General features: G+C 38.3%; 1 protein-coding gene across 1 annotated transcript; it reads left to right on the plus strand.

Annotated features, from left to right (window-relative positions):
• The first annotated feature begins 5,385 nt into the window (after nt 1-5,385).
• On the plus strand, nt 5,386-12,406 carry snrpc (small nuclear ribonucleoprotein polypeptide C). Its single transcript, XM_061728447.1, has 6 exons — nt 5,386-5,476; nt 7,088-7,130; nt 7,233-7,341; nt 8,792-8,851; nt 9,148-9,249; nt 11,907-12,406. The coding sequence occupies exons 1-6, from the start codon at nt 5,469-5,471 to the stop codon at nt 12,026-12,028; spliced, it is 444 nt and encodes a 147-aa protein (XP_061584431.1). The 5' UTR covers nt 5,386-5,468; the 3' UTR covers nt 12,029-12,406.
• Nucleotides 12,407-20,427: the final 8,021 nt, after the last annotated feature.

Genomic DNA, 20,427 nt, shown 5'->3' on the forward strand with positions numbered 1-20,427 from the left:
CAGAGGTGTCAAGTAACGAAGTACAAATACTTTGTTACCTTACTTAAGTAGAAATTTTGGTTATCTATACTTCACTGGACTGGAGTAATTATTTTTCAGACTCCTCACATTTTCACGCAATTATCTGTACTTTTTACTCCTTACATTTTAAAAACAGTCTTGTTACTCTATTTCATTTCGGCCTTTAAAAAAAAACTATCCAGTTAAATTGCTCCATCCGGATAGAGTGAATATGGTTGTGGTTGTTTCAGATGTTCTTGTCCAGTTTTGTTCTTACATCCATTGCCCTCAGATTCCTGCAACTAAACTTGGATGTACATTCCAATAAAGGTTAGGATAAATGATAACATGCCTCTGAAGTTTGACTTTTTGCACCATTACAATACTTATAGGCAACTAATCATCATATCTTCTGCTCTCTGAAACACATGTTAATTCTCAATAGTACACATATATGGTTCTTTAATATATTTGCATTATACTAAGATGCATTCATTTTCAATGGCTTTTGTCCTTAATGGCTTTTTCCCCCCTTACATTACTTTTACTTTTATACTTTAAGTAGTTTTGAAACCAGTACTTTTATACTTTTACTTGATTAAAAAACTTGAGTTAATACTTCAACTTCTACAGGAGTATTTTTAAACTCTAGTATCTATACTTCTACCTGAGTAATGAATGTGAATACTTTTGACACCTTTTGAGTAGAAGTAAAAAGTAGTCATTAAAAGTAAAAAAGTACTTGGTGAAAAAACTACTCAAGTACTGAGTAACTGTTGAGTAACGTCTGATTTATTTTTTTAACACAACCATTCAAACAGACAAAAGTACAAAATAATAATCTGCAGGTAAATTAAATCAATAAAATAATAAAATAAATTAAAATTAATAAAAAATAAAAAAGCTTAAATTAAAATTAGTAAGTAAATTCAAGTACTTTACTAAATAATAAAATAAATAACATAATAACAGAATAAAAAAATAAATTAAGCACAAGTAGCACAAAATTTCAAGCCTTTGTACTTTTCTTTTTTAACCAGGCTCCGCAGGCAGAACTAGAACAAGCCCATGAAACTCTGTGTGTGTGTTTGGGCACGAAAAAAATACATAAAAAAATCACGCTGTTCATTCAGCTCTCCCAAAAAAGTTAAATACATGAATAATACATCATTAGAAGACAGAGGTGTCAAAAGTATTCACATTCATTACTCAGGTAGAATTATAGATGCTAGAGTTTAAAAATACTCCTGTAGAAGTTGAAGTATCAACTCAAGCTTTTTACTCAAGTAAAAGTATAAAAGCACTGGTTTCAAAAAGTAAAAGTAATGTAAGGGGGAAAAAAGCCATTAAGGACAAAAGCCATTGAAAATGAATGCATCTTAGTATAATGCAAATATATTAAAGAACCATATATGTGTACTATTGAGCATTAACACGTGTTTCAGGGAGCAGAAGATATGATGACTAGTTGCCTATAAGTATTGTTATGGTGCAAAAAGTCAAACTTCAGAGGCACGTTATCATTTATCCTAACCTTTATTGGAATGTACATACAAGTTTAGTTGCAGGAATCTGAGGGCAACGGATGTAAGAACAAAACTGGACAAGAACATCTGAAACAACCACAACCAAATTCACTCTATCTGGATGGCGCAATTTAACTGGATAGTTTTTGTTTAAAGGCCGAAATGAAATAGAGTAAAAAGGCTGTTTTTAAAATGTAAGGAGTGAAAAGTACAGATAATTGCGTGAAAATGTAAGGAGTAAAAGTAAAAAGTCGTCTGAAAAATAATTACTCCAGTGAAGTATAGATAACCAAAATTTCTACTTAAGTAAGGTAACAAAGTATTTGTACTTTGTTACTTGACACCTCTGTTAGAAGATGATGTTTAAACCTAGATCCTATCCTAGAGCTGCTATTTTTCTTTAAGTAGCATATCCATATTGATTATTTTTTTAATTAATAGAGTCTCAGAGAAATCAATCACTGTGCAATAACAATAACAATGATAACAGTAATTATAATAACACTATCACACGCTGTAACAATGCACCTTCCAACAATAATCATGTCTGCCTCATTCTGCTGCACCTTTCACTTAAAAAAAATTGTATATATGTATATAGAGCTGTCATTACATGTCTACATCATACTGCTGCACCTTTCAGTTTTTTAATTGTATATATGTTACTAAGTGCCACATTTGTTTATTTACTGTTTGCTATTTTTAAATCAGGTTACAGTGAGCAAAACAACCAGAGTCAAATTCCTTATCGGACAATGTTCAAACTTGGCCAATAAAGCTGATTCTGAATCTGATTTAATTTAGAAACTAAAGTGCTATGACAAGGAATTATTAACACTGTGTAGTGCCTTTATCATTCATAGTGATGTGTACATAATTCACCTGCATAGAGATGTTAGTCACAGCATTACCATACAGCGTTTATTCAGGTTATAATTTATGTTGTTACTAGTGTTTTGGTCTATGTGTTTAATGTGTTACGGTCCCTCTAAGTATGGTGACGTTTTTGGAGTCAGTTAGTTCTGTGATGGGAAGCGCGAGCTTCTTAACGTTTGGTTTCAGTTAACTGGTGGATTTAATAAAGGGACACACGCTTCTGTGTCCGCACCGTGAGAAGTTGTCGGCTCATCTATTTTCACGACTTCCACAACTGTGCAATAATAATAATAATAATAATAATAATAATAATAATAGTAATAATAATAATAATAATAATAATAATAATAATAATAATAATAATAATTAAAGCTGCAAGCAGCGATGAACGGGCCTTCGCGCGTGCAATTTCCACCAATAAAGATCAAGGACTCAAAACAAAGTCCGATGACACCACCCACAAGGAACTATCAAATATGGACCAATCAGATGAAGGGGGGACTCACTTTTTGGCGTCTATCGTCGCCACGGTAATGCTTTTGACTGAGAAAAGTAGAAGTGGCATATATTGCGCCAAAATGACACGATTAATTCAAAATGGCCGACTTCCTGTTCGGTTTCGGGCATGGCGGCCGACAAGAGACTTTTCTGTAAGTTGCGACATGCTACAGGTGTGTAACAATTTTTGTGCATGTAAGTCAAACCGTATTGTGGGGCTTGAAGCAAAAGTTTTCTAGGGCCTGGCGTGCGTGCAAAATTTGGTGACTTTTGGGGCACTTTTAGGGGGCAAAAAGGCCCTCATTTCGTCGGAAGAAAATAAAAAAAATAAAAACCAGAACTCCTACAGATACAATAGGGCCTTCGCACTGTAAGTGCTCGGGCCCTAATAATAATAATAATATTAACCACAATCATATGCTGTAACAATGCACCTTTCAATAACCATGTCTACATCATACTGCTGCACCTTTCACTTAAAAAAAATATATATATATGTTATATATGTCAATAAGAGCTGCCATTTGTGTATTTACTGTACAGTGAGCGAAAATAACCGAGTCAAATTCCCTGTCTTGTTTGCCATGACCTTGACTTTAATTAGAAAATAAAGTGCTATAACAAGGAATTATTAACAGTGTGCATGATTTGAAGATATCTTTACTTGGGTCAGGCCAGAGAAGAAAATATTCTTTCTGCTCTTGTATACATATTACTTCATTTATTCAACACACACAATCCTATCCTGGGTCAGGGGGGGGCTGCTGAAGTCTATCTCAGGTCGTTACAGGTAAAGGGTAGGGGTACACACTGGACAGGTCATCAGCCCATTACAGAGCCACATAGACAAACAATCATACATACTCACTCCTAAAAGCAATTCATCATCAATAAACCTAACCACATATGTGTTTGGACTGCGAGAGGAAACCGGAGTACGCTGAAGAAAACCAATTACCTAATTCCACACAGAAATACTTCTCCCATGTCATGGTGCCACCATCCCTTGGATAATAGATATCTATGTCTTTTTTTCTTAAACTTTTAACTTGTTTGTTTGCAAAGATAAGAAAACCGTGTTAGTCAGTCAGTTGCAGAATCGTGCTTCCTGTAAATGCAGTGCTGTCTTTGATCCAGAAGATCACAGTCATTTAAGATTAGTTTTCAGGCTTATTTGTTACAGAAGAAAAAAAAAATCAAAGATTCTATAAAGTTTTTAATTATATTATGTTCCAGTTTTTTTTTCTTCATCTGAAATTATTGAACTATTTGCTTTTCTCAGGTGTGCTCTTTTGACATCATATTATTAACCCTGTGTCACCCAGTATCGTCCTTTTAATACACATCGTTTTTATATGCGCATATATAATAGTTCCTATATTTGATATGCTGACTTTTTTTTTTCATTTCATTTCATTTATTCCATTCATGGTATATATTCTTAATAATGTTGTACAAAATTCCATGAAGTACACATTATCACCATGAAAGAAAAGGAGCAGGAAGAAGAAAACTAATGATACCTGCCCCTCTCTGTTAATACAATTACGTTGACTTACTGAACACCAATCTATCTATACACATATTTATAACAAGAAAACAAACAAAAAAACCACTCATCTATCTATTTTTTTCTCTTTAGACTTTAAAGTGTTTAGGTTAAATTTACAGTTAAATATTTTATGTTAAATGTAGTTTCTGTGATTAGCAAATCTTTAGATTCTGATAAAAATAAAAACAAAATCTGTAATGTTCGCCTCTTCCTTCCAAAAGATGGCAAATTAATCTAAAATACATAATCTCACTCACATATCTCTTTTTCTCAGATGGATAACTGGTAAAATACTCCTTTCATAAATATGATTGTTTTCATAATCTGAGTACTAAAGATCAAGCATGTGGCATTTAAACACTGACCTATAAGAACATTTGCAAGTAATTGTTTTCATGGACATAAGTTTGTTATTTTGTGTTTTTTTTTTTGCAATTTTGCAGTATTAAGTCATTATCAAATCCAGTCACTCTAGTTAAGAGTTTCCCAATCCTGTTCATCAGGGGACACTGCCCTGCATGTTTGTCAGGTTTCCCTGTTCAAACACACCTGATTTCATCACAGTCATCAAGGTCTATACAAGTCTGTGAATGGCCTAGTAATTTGAGCCTGGCGTGTTAAAGCAAAGGGACATCTAGAAAATAATTGCAGGGGAGCGTGTCCCAAAGTACAGGGTCTAGTGGATATTTATACAGTATGAGTGTGCACACAATCATTCAGTGAGACGAACATGAAACAAAATGTCTTTAGATCATGAATGATGCTGAAGTTATATTGTGTTTATAGTCATCTATTTTCATACTGAATATACATTCATGTTGGGAAAACTTATGAATCCAAAACTAAATTGTTAGTATTAATTTATATGTATAGGAAAATAGTACGTTTTTATATTTTGGTTTCTCCTTTTTCAATCACACGACTGCTAGGCGGAACCTTTAGAAGTCTGTTCCTTTTTTTGGTCGGGACGATTACAGGGAACACCGGAACAGTGCAGTTCTCCATTACCGCGAAACATGCCCAAGTAAGTCCACGTTTATGTGCTTTTTTACACTATATGTCAACGCACTTCTTTCATTCACATTAATATTCGTCTGTAATTTGAATTTGGATGAGTAAAGAGTGGCGGTAATATCCGTTTTTGAACGTTTTAGCCCAGATTTCTTATAAAAACGCCGTGCTCTTTGTTAGGGATCTGGCTATTTGCTGGAGTGAATTTAAACGTATACGTTCATTTGTGCGAAAAATTTAAAGCACCATAAAATTAAATTATATCTTAATTCACAATTTATAAGTGTAGGAAAAAGTGAATGACTTAATGTTATTAAGTAAAGAAATTCAACTCCATAGTTGATTTGTTTTCGGCTCACCGTTTCCTTTAGTTCATCACGTTTTTCAGCTTTAACTCAGTTACATTTGTTTTGTTTTTTTCAAATGTTCAAACATTTTTTGGCATTTTTGTCTCATATTTTCTGACGTGCTGTTTGAATTGAGACTGTAATGTTAAGTTGCTGTAGCTACAAAGAAGAGACAAATAAACTGAGGAAATCTAAAATCTAATAGGATCTGAATTGTGATATTTGAATATAGTTTTGAGCTGCAAACTATAATAAGTTTACATGATTTAGTCTTGTGCAGAGGGAACTGTTTATCAAATTTTCCTGATTTGAAAAATGTCTATCTTATAGCTGTTCAATGTTTGCAAGACCCATTCACAACTGAAATACTGCATGTGAGCAGTAATTTGTCACGATGACTGCAGAGTTTGAGGGGTTTTTTTTATCTGTAATTGGTTATACTAACTGGGATTAGAAACTGGATGTGGATTTTATGCATTTGTACAATTAAAATACAACTTTTATACAATGTATTAATTAAGCTGTAACTGTGTTAGTGTAAGGGCCAATCCCAATACACCCCCTACTTTCTACCACTAGCCCTCCCTCACTACCACTACCCCTAAAAAAGAAGCCACAGATTTTAGGGCACTTGAAATCTTCCCAGGGCCCTGTCCCAATACTCCCCCTACTTTTCAGCACCACCCCTAAATTTTGCTTGCTACGTCACTGTGTGGTTTACGTTCGGGTACGTAAGCGACTGCGTAGTTACGTTTTCACATACGTCACAACATATCAGGAAGCCGAGAGCCAAAAGCTGTTTTTAATTTCAGCTGTAGCGCTGTTAATATGCCACTTAAGTTTTAATATTTTTTCAGGCGTAAAAGTAACCGTTAAGATCCCCAACCTGGGCTCAGTTTATCCAAAAATTTGAATTTTGATCCAATGTTTTCGGAGATGAGCCGCCGGCTCGGAGCAGCAGCAGCTCACGGCCGGGTCGACCTGCGCCGTCGTCCCGGGGGAGAAACCTGCAGCTCTGTGGAGAATTACCGCTGGCTGAAATAAATCATTTAGGAATATAAATGTTGGTTTAATAGATGAAATCTAACAGTTGTAGCTACGCCTGTTAAGAAATTTGCTCCGAAAATTCCACTCCCCCTAGATGAAAAGAGGAATTGGGACACCACTACCCTCACGGGTACGCGCAAAATTTAGGGGTAGGGCTGAAAAGTAGGGGTAGTGGGTGTATTGGGACAGGGCCTAAATGTCAGTCTCTTCTTTCTTTTTACTCTTCGCAGGTTTTACTGTGACTATTGTGATACCTACCTGACACATGATTCGGTAAGTTGTGTCAATTATAAGTATTGATCAATGTCTGAAGGAAACAAATAATGTGTATTTTTTTCATTCTCTTAAATAAACATTATTCTTTTTCTCTCCAAGCCTTCGGTGAGGAAGACCCACTGTAGCGGGCGAAAACACAAAGAAAATGTGAAAGATTATTACCAGAAGTGGATGGAGGAGCAGGCACAGAGCCTGATTGACAAAACAAGTAAGACAGTTATTTCTCTTTTCATGTATTTTTCAGGGTAAGATAGCTCAAGTCATCAGAGACCTGATTCCAAAAAGGTCGGCAAACTTGAAAATTGGGAGAGTTAAGGGTGTAGTTTAGGATTTTTTTATTTCTTCCCTTTCCTGGACTGTCACGTCAGCAGAGATTGGCCATGTTTATTTTTTTTAGCAGAGCAAGAAGATGACTATTCATTTGATAAATCATTTCAATTTGTTACATCAAAAGTATTTAGCAATGATGCATTAAGTGTTGGGGGGGGGGGCTTTTTTTGAATGTTTGAATTTTAACATGCACATTTAAAACAAAGAAAACTGATAACCACAAGACCACCAACATAAAACTGAGCATGATGGAAGTTTTAAGAGTAAACGGTAGATACTTCATTCATTCGTTCATTCATTCATTTCTCATCAGGATTAGTGAAGTATTTTTGAATTGAATTTAGATGGTTATGTGGATAAATGTCTGATAGGTGCTGAGATAAATTGTCCGCTGCCTCTTCGTGGAAGGTTTTCCCGTACAGACTTGATCAAATCTACCACTACAAACCTGCGTCACCAGTGTAACTACGTTGTTGATCCCTATCACATTACCCCTTCAATTAAGTCTTTATTCCTGTCCAAGTATAATCAAACTACCTGGAAACAACGCTGACAGTCTATTTTGAAGCAGGGCTTTGTCTGATGGCGTCTTGGCCTATTTTGAAGCCTGATGCCATAAATAAACTGTTCAGGTTGTCAAAGGATTTTAGCGTAAAGCTCATTTGTGTAGTGAATTCAACTTGGATGAGAAACTGACCTCGAGTGACAGTAACACACTTATGGTTTATTTATTTGTGTAGTCAACCATTCACATGCCAAATGTGAGAGCTGCATGCAGTTTGTCTTCTATATTTAGCTGCCTGGTAAATGTTTTATTCCCATGCCTTGCCTATGTCGAGGCATTCTCATGCACACGTGTGGGATGTTCAGGCGCCTGCTTAGACGCTGCCGTCTATACATCGGCTTACTTAGGCCCCCTCTGAGATTTGAAACTACTAATCCGCATAAGTGATGCAAAGCTAATGTGCATTCGGTCCAGTGCGGAGGCATGTGAGGCTTTACAGATGAAATGCTCCTTTGCAACACAAAGATGTTGTTTTCTACACATTTTTGTGTCTTATTGGAAATGTCATTATTTTCCATATCATCTAAAACTGTGAAGCAGCAAAACCGTCCATGGCATTTACAGATTTTGGCCCAAAGTGTGTTGTCTTCCGCAGAAATGTCGAACTTCATGCATTTCATATGTACAGAGTGAATTAAAATTACTTTAATCACAAAGTTGTTATGGTATATTATGTTCTGTATGTGATTCATGATGTACATGGAATATTTGTTGAACTTGTCACTGTTGTGTGTTTTAATATTTGGTTATTTTCCCTTAACAGCGGCTGCGTTCCAGCAGGGGAAGATTCCTCCCACACCGTTCCCAGGCGGCCCTCCGCCAGGTGAGTTGTTCACCTCCCACTTCTGTGTAATGTGATTTAGTGAACAATGACTCAAAAACATTGGATTTTGATTTCTAAATGCATCTGTTTGGAGAATGTAGTTGCTGATAGATATTTGTTTGGAAAATGCAGATTTCTCTTAGATATCCTGCCAATAAGGATGTGAGACTTTTGTTTCTGCTTGAAGCAGCTCCTGCATCAGATAAATGATCAGGACGCAACAGAAACAGATATGAAGTTTGGGGTTCATATACTCGGCTGTTACTTCATGCTGTCATTTGTTTGTAATAAAACAGGACCTCCACGTCCAGGGATGCTACCGACACCCCCGATGGGAGGTCCACCAATGATGCCCATGATGGGACCCCCACCACACGGGATGATGCCCGGTGGACCTGGTAAGAAACATTTGACCTTCAAGCATAATTGTGTAGTCTAAAGATTTTTAAATTGCTTTAATCAGATGAGTTTGGATTCATTCAAAAGTGTTAACATTACTTCCACTATAATATTGGAGAGAAATTATTACGGAGGTTTTCTTTCTACAATCCACTGAAAATAAAAAATCTTTTATTAAACAAAAGTGGATTAAACAAAAGTGGACTTTTTTTCACAGAACTTTGCACTGTTAGATTTTAAATACCGTATTTTCACGACTATACCGCGCACCGTATAAAAAGGCGCAGTCTACACACACATATGGCGCACCGCCTTACAACAACACACACAAGCATACAAGGGTGTAGGGCTGTTCTATTAATCGATTTTAAATCGTAATCGCAATTATGTAATTAGAACGATGTTAAAACGTTTTTTTTTTTTTTTTTTTTTTTTTTAACCTTGTCTGCACACATATTAATGATTGATACCATATTAATGATTGATGGAAATACCTCTCAATACCTGCGACAAGTGCCCCATCGGAGAGGCTCTTTAGTGTAGGAGGGGGCGTTGTAACATGCCACCGGGCATCCCTCAAGCCAGATGCGGTAGACCGGCTCGTGTTCCTTGCAAAAAACTTGCAAATGTGAATAGCAAATGTAATGACTGACATTACACACCTCTACCTCCTTCATGGGTTGCATTATTATTTAGCATGCAAAGACCCAGTTTAGTTTAATTAGAAAATGTCTTTTTTTATTTAATTGGAAATATAACTTACTGTATGTTTGCAAGTGCTGATTTGCTGATTTTTTTTTTTTTTTTTTTTTTTTTTTTTTTTCTTTCGGAGATAAAACTTTATATTTCATTATATTTTTTAAAACTTTTTTTCAACTTATTTTACAGAGTTTTGCACTTTATTCATTCATTTTTGGTTTAATAAGAGCAAAGTTTGCACTTAAAGCCCAATGGGGCAAATGTTCAATAAAAAAACAGCATATTTGAAATCATTTCTTTGCCTTTTGTCAATTCACAAAATAATCGTAATCGGATTTTGAGAGAAAAAAATCGAGATTTTATTTTTGGGCAAAATCGAACAGCCCTACAAGGGTGCATATTTAAAAATAGAGCGGGAGCAAAACTGATTTTGATTGTGCTTTATTTAAGTCTTTATTACAATCATTATTGCTTAATCAAACCCATCGAAGTCCTCATCCTCCGTTTCTGCATTAAACAGCTGCCCTAAATCAAATGTGCCAGTTCCACTTTCTTTGCTGTCAGTCACTTTCTGTGCCGTGCGGCCCCCTGGAAATGATGCCGGCTTTTGCGAAAGCTTGCAAAACAGTCCCAGCAGACACGTTAGCCCACGCATCTACAATCCATCCGCAAACTGTGGCGTAACTTGCCCGGCGCTGCCTTCCACTCTTTGTGAAACTGTGGTCTCCATCAGTCATCCATCGCTCCCATGCCGCTCGCAGCCTCACTTTGAACGGCCGGTTCACACCGACGTCCAGCGGTTGGAGTTCCTTTGTCAGACCTCCTGTCAGGACTCAGCCCGTCGGGCTTCATCCGCAGCCCGATCGCGCTGGGACCAGGAGAACAGCTCAGCGCGTGGCCAGAGAGCTGCGCGCTCGGCGATGGGGGCACGAGCCGGGCACGCTCTGACGCGTTAGTTAATTTGTTTATGGGAGTTAAATAGAGGGACTGCCAACAGCTTCGTCCTGGCTACATTAGAGCAGTGGTTCTCAAATGGGGGTACACGTACCCCTGGGGGTACATGAAGGCACTACAGGGGGTACTTGAGATTTTAAAATATACATATATTTAAAAAGTAGCATCCATGCAAAAATCCTTTAAAAATAAATATTTCATAAATAATTGAGGAAAATATAAGTCTAAATTCATAAAATGAATGTTATCTTCAGGAGTAGGCTATTCAACTTATTATCCTAAAACCGCAGAGTATCCCCCACACCAGGATGGTTCCACCTAACCTGTCAAATGCCACCTGGCTTCACCTGTCAATCACTTGGACCAACGATGGAGTTGTGGTTGAAGCGTAGCAGCAATATTTTATGTTTAATAAATCAGTTACTGATGGCACAGTGCTCTGTTTTAGGTCTTTTTTTACAACCAAAAGTGCTTTGCGCTGGTTAGGGGGTACTTGGCTGAAAAAACATTTCACAGGGGGTACATCACTGAAAAAAGGTTGAGGAACACTGCTATAGAGAGTATGATTACTGTTATTTTGTTTATTTTTTTTTTTTAAATAACAGTAACCATACTCTCTAGCTGTTCTCCTGGTCTCAGCGCGATCGGGCTGCGGACGAAGCCTGACGGGCTGAGTCCCGACACCTTCTCGGGATAACGGCAAGCGCAGCGTTCATTTGTTTCACTTCTTTTTTCACATTGGCTGTGAGATGGGCAGCATAGAGTCACAGATCAACAGCGATGGTGATGCGTGGAAAAAAAACCACCTGGTCGTTCTCATTGTGGCCTCAACTACGTCCGCCTTACAATAACAACACACATTGGGCGCGCCACACATTTTGAAAAAAATATAAGACGTTTATATGCGCCTTATGGTCGTGAAAATACGGTATGATAAGAGAATGTTCTTAGGTGTAGTTGTCGTCAGAAATGGATGTCTAAGCTCCGTCTCTGTCCCACACAGGAGGCATGCGGCCGCCGATGGGAGGACCCATGCAGATGATGCCAGGACCTCCACACATGATGCGTCACCCTCGTCCCATGATGATGCCGGTCCGGCCGGGCATGGCGCGGCCCGACAGATAAGGCCCAGCGGACCTTGTGAACTCTTTGTTGCCATGAACAGATGCTGTCTAGTGAAGATGTTTGGATTTACAGTGTGACCTTTAATTGACCATTCGATCTAGAATCGAACCCCATCAAGTTGTCATTTCTGTTGACTTTGTTCTCTGGTATTTATTACTATTCATTTCATTTGAACTGATTACAGGTGCTTTTTTCCACCCCTCAGTATCGTCAAATTTTCCATGTCAAGATTAGAATATCTCCACTCACTACGACTTACTGTTCAAACCACACATTGAAATAGACGTTTTACTTGATTTTTTTTTTTCTATTCTTTTCTTTTGTTTTAAATGCTTTGTATATTACTTGCATTGGTTTGAGAAATAAAACAGTGCTTTTAAACAAGAGTCTAGCATTAATGTTTTAAAGTTCCTATTACCTTGCGTTGTCTGGTAGAGTAAAAGCTTTTGTAAACTAAAATGGGAGATATTTGATTTAGAATCGTCTTTTATTGTCATTGTACCAGTAGAACGAGATTGGCAGTACAAACCCTTAAAGTGCAGAATAAAAAGACACGTTTAAAAAGACAAGATTACACACGCACACCGTAGCAGCTTAAGGAGACGAAACAAAAAAAGACAGTAGATTGCAGAGAATCTGAGCAAAGATAGGCACAAACGCAGACATTGAAATTCAGCAGCACATTTGGTGATTAGAACAGGGAGGTGTTGAGTGCATGTACCTTGCATGTCATTACTATAACACAGACGGAGGTTTATAGATAAAGGTTTTTGTGGTGTTAAGCACCGTTTATAGCCTTTGGGTAAAAACAGTTTTTAAGTCTTAGTCCGAGCTTTCAGAGACCTGAAACTTCTGCCCGAGGGCAGTAATTCAAAGTGCTGCTGACCTGGTGGGACGAATCCTTGAGAAGGTTTTTAGCCGTACTAAGACAGCGAGAGCTGTACAGTTGTTCCAGGGTGGGTAGTGACTGAGCAGCCGATGATCTTTTGGGCTGTTAACCCTTTGGAGGGATTTCCGGTCAGCCACTGAAGTCACAAATGCAAATGTTTCAGTCGAGCTCCGTCTATGTAAAAGTGCTGCGAGAGGCTGGAACTGCTTAACCTGATCAGGTGTGTGGGTTCCAAATGTTTATCAAATTATTAGTCTTTTTTTGTTTGTTTGTCACATCTCAGTTTTTCTCAGCTGACACATTTACTTTAATCTGAATTCAAATCTTACGGTCAGTTGTTCACAGCTAGTGAGAGGAAAAAATGAAATAAAAGAGAAGTAGAAACTAATAAATAGGGCTGGTTATCGATTCAAATGTTAAGAATCGATTCGAATCCGATTCTTAATATTCAGAATCGATTATGATTCGATCCGATTCGATATTGATTTGGCTTAGTGTTATTTAAAATGTTTTTTGAGCTGTTGCCTGAATTATATGACTAAAATAACTAGTGAAATAATTCCACAATAATTATTGTGAAATAACTAAGAAATAAATAACTCAAACAGGCCTTTCAATATCCATTTAAAGTGCAAAAAAGAAAGAAATTGCAACAGTTCATGCAGTAAACAAATCATTTTAGCTTATCTAATTTATTCTGTCACCACGCACACATATTGCCATGAAGCACCTGGCATTTTTCAGAAGTGTCATGACAAACTGTGTGTCCGACTACTGGGATTAAAGTTCACCTGGCGAAAATGACGAAAATAAAATCGATCTTTAGACATAAGAATCGACTTTTAGGAATTAATATGAGAATCGATTTAGAATCGGAAAATCGATTTTTTTCAACACAGGCCTACTAATAAAGTGCAAGTGTTACTTGGAAACGTTAAGATTGTGGATTTAAACATCTCTGTTAATTAATTCTGGTGCAGCCTGCAACTTAACTCCGTCTCTTCTCTGTTCACACTCTTTGATATCGGGTCACGACCCAACTGGAGAGCTGATTCAACTCGAACGCTCCCAAACTGTAAACTTCTTCTGCAGTAAAGCTTGACATGCAACGTTGGCCAACGCTGGAGAGCTTGGGGGGAGGTATTAACGGTTAAAAAGCCAAATATTCCCCTCAGGAGATGAAGAAGAGTAATGGCCTGTAATACGGCGCCAAGTTGGTGCTGACGTTGCATTCTCATCTCGTGAATGTCGAAGGAGACTGTTAACTGATGGTTTGGGGATTTTTTTAAAGGTGTTGGTGCATTTACTTTGACATTGATGTATGAATTAAAATGCAGAGTGGTGCATGTGTTCAGAGCTAAACTTGGTAAAACATCACTACTTTTGTTCATCAAAAAGAGGGGAAAAAGACTAATTTAAGTGGAAAACAGTGCAGTCTGGTGAGTGAATATATTCAGAACTCTTATACTTGACAATATAAACAAAACTACTAAACACCAGTGATGGACGTTTACTGGTTTAAAGGTTAACATGCCACAAACACACATTTGGTTTGCATCTACCTCATGAGGAGGCCCTGAGTGGAAGTGACATGTGCTGTCAGCCTACAGGTGTGAGACGTTCGCCCTCTCGTAGGCCCGTGACCTGACAAGACTGCGTCCTCCGCTGGAATCCAGCATCGCCCTAATTATTTCAAGCAAACAGATGGATACTCCTTCACCAGACAAATGGGGGAAGTTTGCCCGGCGCTCATTATTTTACTCATCCAAGCATAGTTGAAGAATTACAGGTCGTTACGCAAGAATCACCTGCAGCCAGTGAGTCATTAGCTGACATTTGTATCTCAATGCCTTGTAAGGATTCACCGCTCGCTTCGTGCCGGGTTGGGACTTCTGTGTCTGTAATCGCATACGTTTGCTTTTAACTGTGAAAGAAAGGGCCTCAACAGATGGAGCTAGAGAGTCGTAATGTTCTGCAATTAGAGCAAAGACTGTGAGAAGATGTGAAATGACATATTTCTGTGTTTCCATGGACTGTCAAACTTCTCATGTTCCCAGATGACATGTTTCCTAAGACACATTTAAAAAAAGAAAATGTTGACAGTAGCCATCTGCTTCACACTGTATTTGACAAGTCACATATGTGCAAATCGAAGGGAAAGGATTTCAAAGACAATCCAAACTATTGGGGAGCTGCGCACAACATCAGACAACTTTTGGAAGGTGTCAGTCATGCCTGCCGTAAATGTTGATGTTCAGAGGGAGTTTTGTAGATGACATGCAGCCTCTCAAAGGGATGGATTATTACAGGTCCTATAAACATCCACTCTCCACTTCAGTGACAAAAATAAAACCATGTCAATGCACATTTTATGCATATGTGGAGCACAGGCGGATGCCCATGTGTCATCTCGAATCGCTGCAGTCTTAATGAATATTCAATCTAGCCATGAAGTAGAGTGTTGCCCCGAGGAGGAATGAAGTGGACTGGCTAAAAGTGTTGGTGATTAAGAGCTCTGGAGTTGAGGAAAAAGGATGAAAAATCTGGATGATAATGGTTCTTAAAGAGGAATAAGCACTCGTGAAGATCTGGTATGGCTTGAAGGCTGCTTACTAAAATTACAAGATATTATACGATAGATATTTTAAAATAGCTGTAGCTTTTTTCATGATTTGTGGGAGAGAAGATGTTCTTGATGTTTCCATCATTGGTGTCCTCAAGGCAATTCCAATATTGCAAATAGTTATCTTCAATCTGCACATCTATACATTATTAAGCTATGAAAACCTATGCATATATATATATATATATATATATATATATATATATATATATATATATATATATATATATATATATATATATATATATATATATATATATATATATATATATATATATATATATATATATATATATATATATATATATGACCCAGCCATCCTCCAGCACCTGCAAACTAATTTCAGCAATTTTCTTATAAAATATGAAAAATATTATATTTTAAAACTTTGAATGTGCATAATGGTTGATTAAAATGATTAATTGTTGTATGATAGTTAATTTATCAAATAAATGAATATATAACATTTATTTAAAAAAAAAAAGTATTTAAAGATAAAGGCAAAAAGAGAAACCTTGGACGAGATGTGATCATAAAGTATGTAAGACCCTGTCATCAATATTGATGGCATTTCCAGCCACCTCCAAGATCTGCTAAAACCAGTTCTCCAGACATGCCCTGCAGACCCATTTGGGTTTCACGAGATACATTTTTAACAAAAACCTGGTTGGATTAATATGCACCGAGATTAAATTATGAGACACAAATTTGCCACGACGTCATGGAGTGAGTTAAAACCCCAACAGCTCAAATGTGGGAAGCATGCTTGATGAGATATTGAAGGTTGTTATGGAGAGCTGAGAAAAGAGGCCGATGTAGGTACAGTATGTTCATGTATGCATGTGTTTAACAGGTTCCACATTACTCAGAGAACCTACGATGAAGATGTGCAAGCTCACAGCTCCAGCAGATGAAAGTCTCTGGGCTGACGGCCTCGTATAAGTGCACGTGATGGTGGATAGATATCTTTGGATGTTCCTCAATCCTGCTGCACAAAGGACATGTACTGAAGATCTTACCTGTATCTTATCTGTCCAAACACTCTTAAATCTGCTGATGTGTTGTTGGATAGCAACGAGGGGAGCTGAGCTGTCCAGGACTTCCTGTTGTCCAGCAACATCCTCCAGATCCTCCTGAGGGTTATCCGACCGTTTCCAGGCCAGCTGGGAGGAATAATCCCCTCTTCTGGACTTGGATCAGTGCTGCGGCTTCTGCTCTGATAGCTTTGCTTGTTAAAGTTCTGAAGAGAGGAGCCCAGAGGGGCGTGGTGATCAACCGCTTCAACCACATAAACTGGTTTCTAACAAGCTTCATCATCAGGATTTCCAACCTCGTGAAATTAAGCCGCGTTTATTATTGCTGAGGAAAGTATCCTGATCTTTAACCGCTAATTGTTCTGCAGTGTTTCGCAGGTATGGGTTCACATTTGCCATCTGGTCCTGAAAAAATGAGCAAGCAGATTTTGCAAAGCCCTGTAAAACTGAGGGGAGGCTGCAAAGTGAGTTGTGTGTGGATACAGTATATGATCTTGACAGATTTTCTCTGGGCTAAATGGTGCAACTTAAAACCCCGTTGAGGGCTGTTGCGTCGAAAATGAAAGTTTTCTCCTGTTTTTTTTTCAGTGTAGTTCACACTCACCTCTTTGATATTCCTGTCACAAGTGAACGCATTAATGTCACGAATATCAAAGCTCAAAGAAGGAGCACTCAGAAAGCGATTCTCTGCAGCCACCGGGCCCATCAGCAAGGCCACGCAGGAGGGAGAGGCTTTAAGGAGGAATGCTGATTGATTAACTGTTTGTTCAAAACAGGGTCGGCCGTGACTGACGGACGGCCAGATTCGCCCAGGTTTCACACGCACTGCAGGATTATTCAAGTTCTGCATTCACGTTGGTGCAAGCTTGTACAGTAGTTAGTGGTTTTCACATTCGACAGCCTTGGTTGAATATAAAATGATAATCCCCCCCGACTAGCAATTGCTCTAAAACCAATTGGCTCACAACCGCGTGAAGACCAGGGTGATGCTTCGGAATACAGTGTGCACGTACGCAGGGATGATTGCACATGGCTGATGGCGGTGCTTTGGATTAAAAGAGTCGGTAGGAGAAAGAAATCAGTCTGCAAGGCAAACATTTTAGCAGACTCTTCTCTGCATCCCTCCCTTTTGTATCTCTCTTTCCATCTTTGCTACCTCCTCTCCTCCTCCCTCTTGTCTCGTTTTCTCTGCTGCCCTGCTACCAACACTACTCTGTAATTTAATCCATTTAGTCATGGCTCCAGATCAATATCCATTTTCCTTGGCCTGAGGGAGAGCTACTTGAATATGCTTGTTCCAAACAGTGGCGTTGGCCGGCCGAGGCTCCCGTGGGCCCGAGGGCTGATACAGATGTACTACACCGCAGTATCTGAGGATACAAAGCGAAGCTCACGTCTAATCTCCCACTGACCTGTTGTGCAGAATAATACAACGTAGTAGTAGTGGGAGTATGCTGTAACTTTCTGTGCATTATCACAATTTGGCCGACTTATCATCCCACTCTTCATTACTTCAGCTCAAAGGTTTCCCCTCTAGATCATGAATTACTCTGTTTCACTGAGATGGTGCATCGCAGAGCCTGGCTGCTTCGCAAATGAGTGACAATAAATCAGATTCAATTAGGGCTAATATGATTGGGGGCGTGGAGGTTGGGGGTAGGTCCCGTCAGTGGCCAGTGGTAAAGCTGGAATTAAAAGGATTTTGGCTTCTTCCAGGATTGATTTACTATCAGCACAAGGCAGTGAAGAGTGTTTAGTTTTACTACTCTGACCCAACGTCCTGCGTTTCCTACCCAGGTGCCCTTGAAGGCCTTGCCATCAGCCCAGTGTCTAAATGTGACCATAAGAACATGTGACTCGTTGCCACTCGCTGGGCATTTTGAAGTTAGCAGGTAAAGTTTGCTGGTTGCTCCGACTCCGTTTAAGCATTCCCTGCGGCTTCCTGCCAACGGCCAGCTGTGAGCGCCGGGGACATTGATGGTGATTCTCCTTCACCTGCTCCACGCCGTCGTGCGCTGCCATACTTTATAAATAACCGTGTTAAATATTCATCTGTAAGCATTTGCATTGGAAGTGTTTTTGTACTTCGCAGGTGAGTTTCATAAAGTCAAAAGGACAGGGCAACGGCTGAAGTGAAACTACTGACACAGGACCAGGAGACGTGCTCTGGTGACGCAGGTGAAGTTGTAGGTGCTTTAAAGGATTTTAATAAAACTTTACTAGTGCACATGTAGAATGTGATCAGCTATAGAATTACTGAATGTAAATGTAATTATAAATACAATCAAGTAAAATATTTCCCCGTCCAACCTTTTCATGTCCACCTGTGGCTGTCTCAGTCTTTAAACCCTGTTGATGCGTCAACATTTCAGCTCTTTATTGGAAATATTCAGGTGCACGTCCACAAGTATAAGCATCTTAGAAGTGATTGTCAGTCTTATCATATCACATATTACAATAAATGATCATAAATGAGTTCTGATAAAACAGGGAACTTTAAACACAGTCAAAATGATAAGGATGCCCTGCGATCTAGATGGATGGATGGTAAAATGTGTCTCTGGAAAGCACCTAAAGACAACTTCTGTTGTAATAGACGGGAAATGGACGGGACGGGAAACAGAAATGTTGCCAAAATCTACTGTAAAAATCAACTTCCTAATTATCATTAATTAACAAAGTGCTAAGTATTTACGAGTCAAAATATTATCCCCTGCAAAAAAACAAACAACAATAAAACAAAAAGAAATGACATTACATTTTTATTTATATTCTCATGCGTAGTGAGTACTGCATTCGCTAAAACTAAAATGAATTACTTTTTTGCTTTGGTTTTTTTTCTTTCCAAATACTGTTTTCCCAAATACAGTACATGTCTAACTAATTATGTTCATCATTTAGCCCCATTGGCTCCCATTCATAGAGGACTATCTTGCGAGAACCCCCTTGGTGCATCGCCTTCTTGGTAAATGACTTCCTAATAATACACTGGGATTAGACGGAAGTGTCTCGGCTCTCTGTAAATACACTCTGCCAGCACTCTCGGGGCCCACAGGACTTGTGTTTGTCAAACTTTCTTGAGTTACTTTAATAACAATACTGAGAACGAATGTGGTTGAAAAACAGCATAGAGGGGTTCACATATGGATGCATTTCATAGAAAGACTGCAAGCAGCAGGAACAGGTTGTATGCACCTTTAGTAAGTGTGACATACATGCAGAATTAGAATATATTACTAAGATATAAGTGAAACAACACTTCAACAATACCATGTATATTACACCTGAATTATGATTCTTTCATTTGATTGGATTTCCTTTAATTTGTCCTAAACCTTGCAAAAGACTTGGTGAGATAGTCAGCCCCCTGCTAATCTAACATTTAATCCTTTAACGCTCACTCCATGTAACAATACCACAAGGAAGTGGAAATGTCTGCACCTCTACTGAGATAAAGTGGTATTACAAGTAATGTCAGCCCCTCCGTCATTGTTTTCTTTTTTTTTTTTAATACTCAGAGGTACCAGCAATAACAGGCCAGAAGCCTATAAACCAGTTTTCTCATCATTGTATGACGTTTAAAGAAAAAACAACAACATATTTATGAGGGCAAACCACATGCCCCTGTGTGGTGAAAGATTAAATTGCTACATGGAGTGTCTTTAAAACAACACTTCAAAACGGCACAGTTGAATTTCTTCAGAAATAATAAGGCACGATTTTAGTTCCACTGAAGTTCTCAACTTTACATATCTCATGAATAACAAACCAAACACATATACTGTATGGATGTTTAAATCAACATTGCTACGATGTCATTTTTTTAAGTCTGAAGACAGCCAAGCAAGGGCTG

This window comes from Cololabis saira, chromosome 8, assembly GCF_033807715.1.
Source record: "Cololabis saira isolate AMF1-May2022 chromosome 8, fColSai1.1, whole genome shotgun sequence".
NCBI lineage: Eukaryota > Metazoa > Chordata > Actinopteri > Beloniformes > Belonidae > Cololabis > Cololabis saira.

What these genes read in the sequence shown, in the direction of transcription:
- snrpc (XM_061728447.1), top strand. An exon ending in CCTACCTGACACATGATTCG is followed by an intron (nt 7,131 to 7,232) that starts GTAAGTTGTGTC and finishes TTTCTCTCCAAG; the next exon opens with CCTTCGGTGAGGAAGACCCA. An exon ending in CCCAGGCGGCCCTCCGCCAG is followed by an intron (nt 8,852 to 9,147) that starts GTGAGTTGTTCA and finishes GTAATAAAACAG; the next exon opens with GACCTCCACGTCCAGGGATG.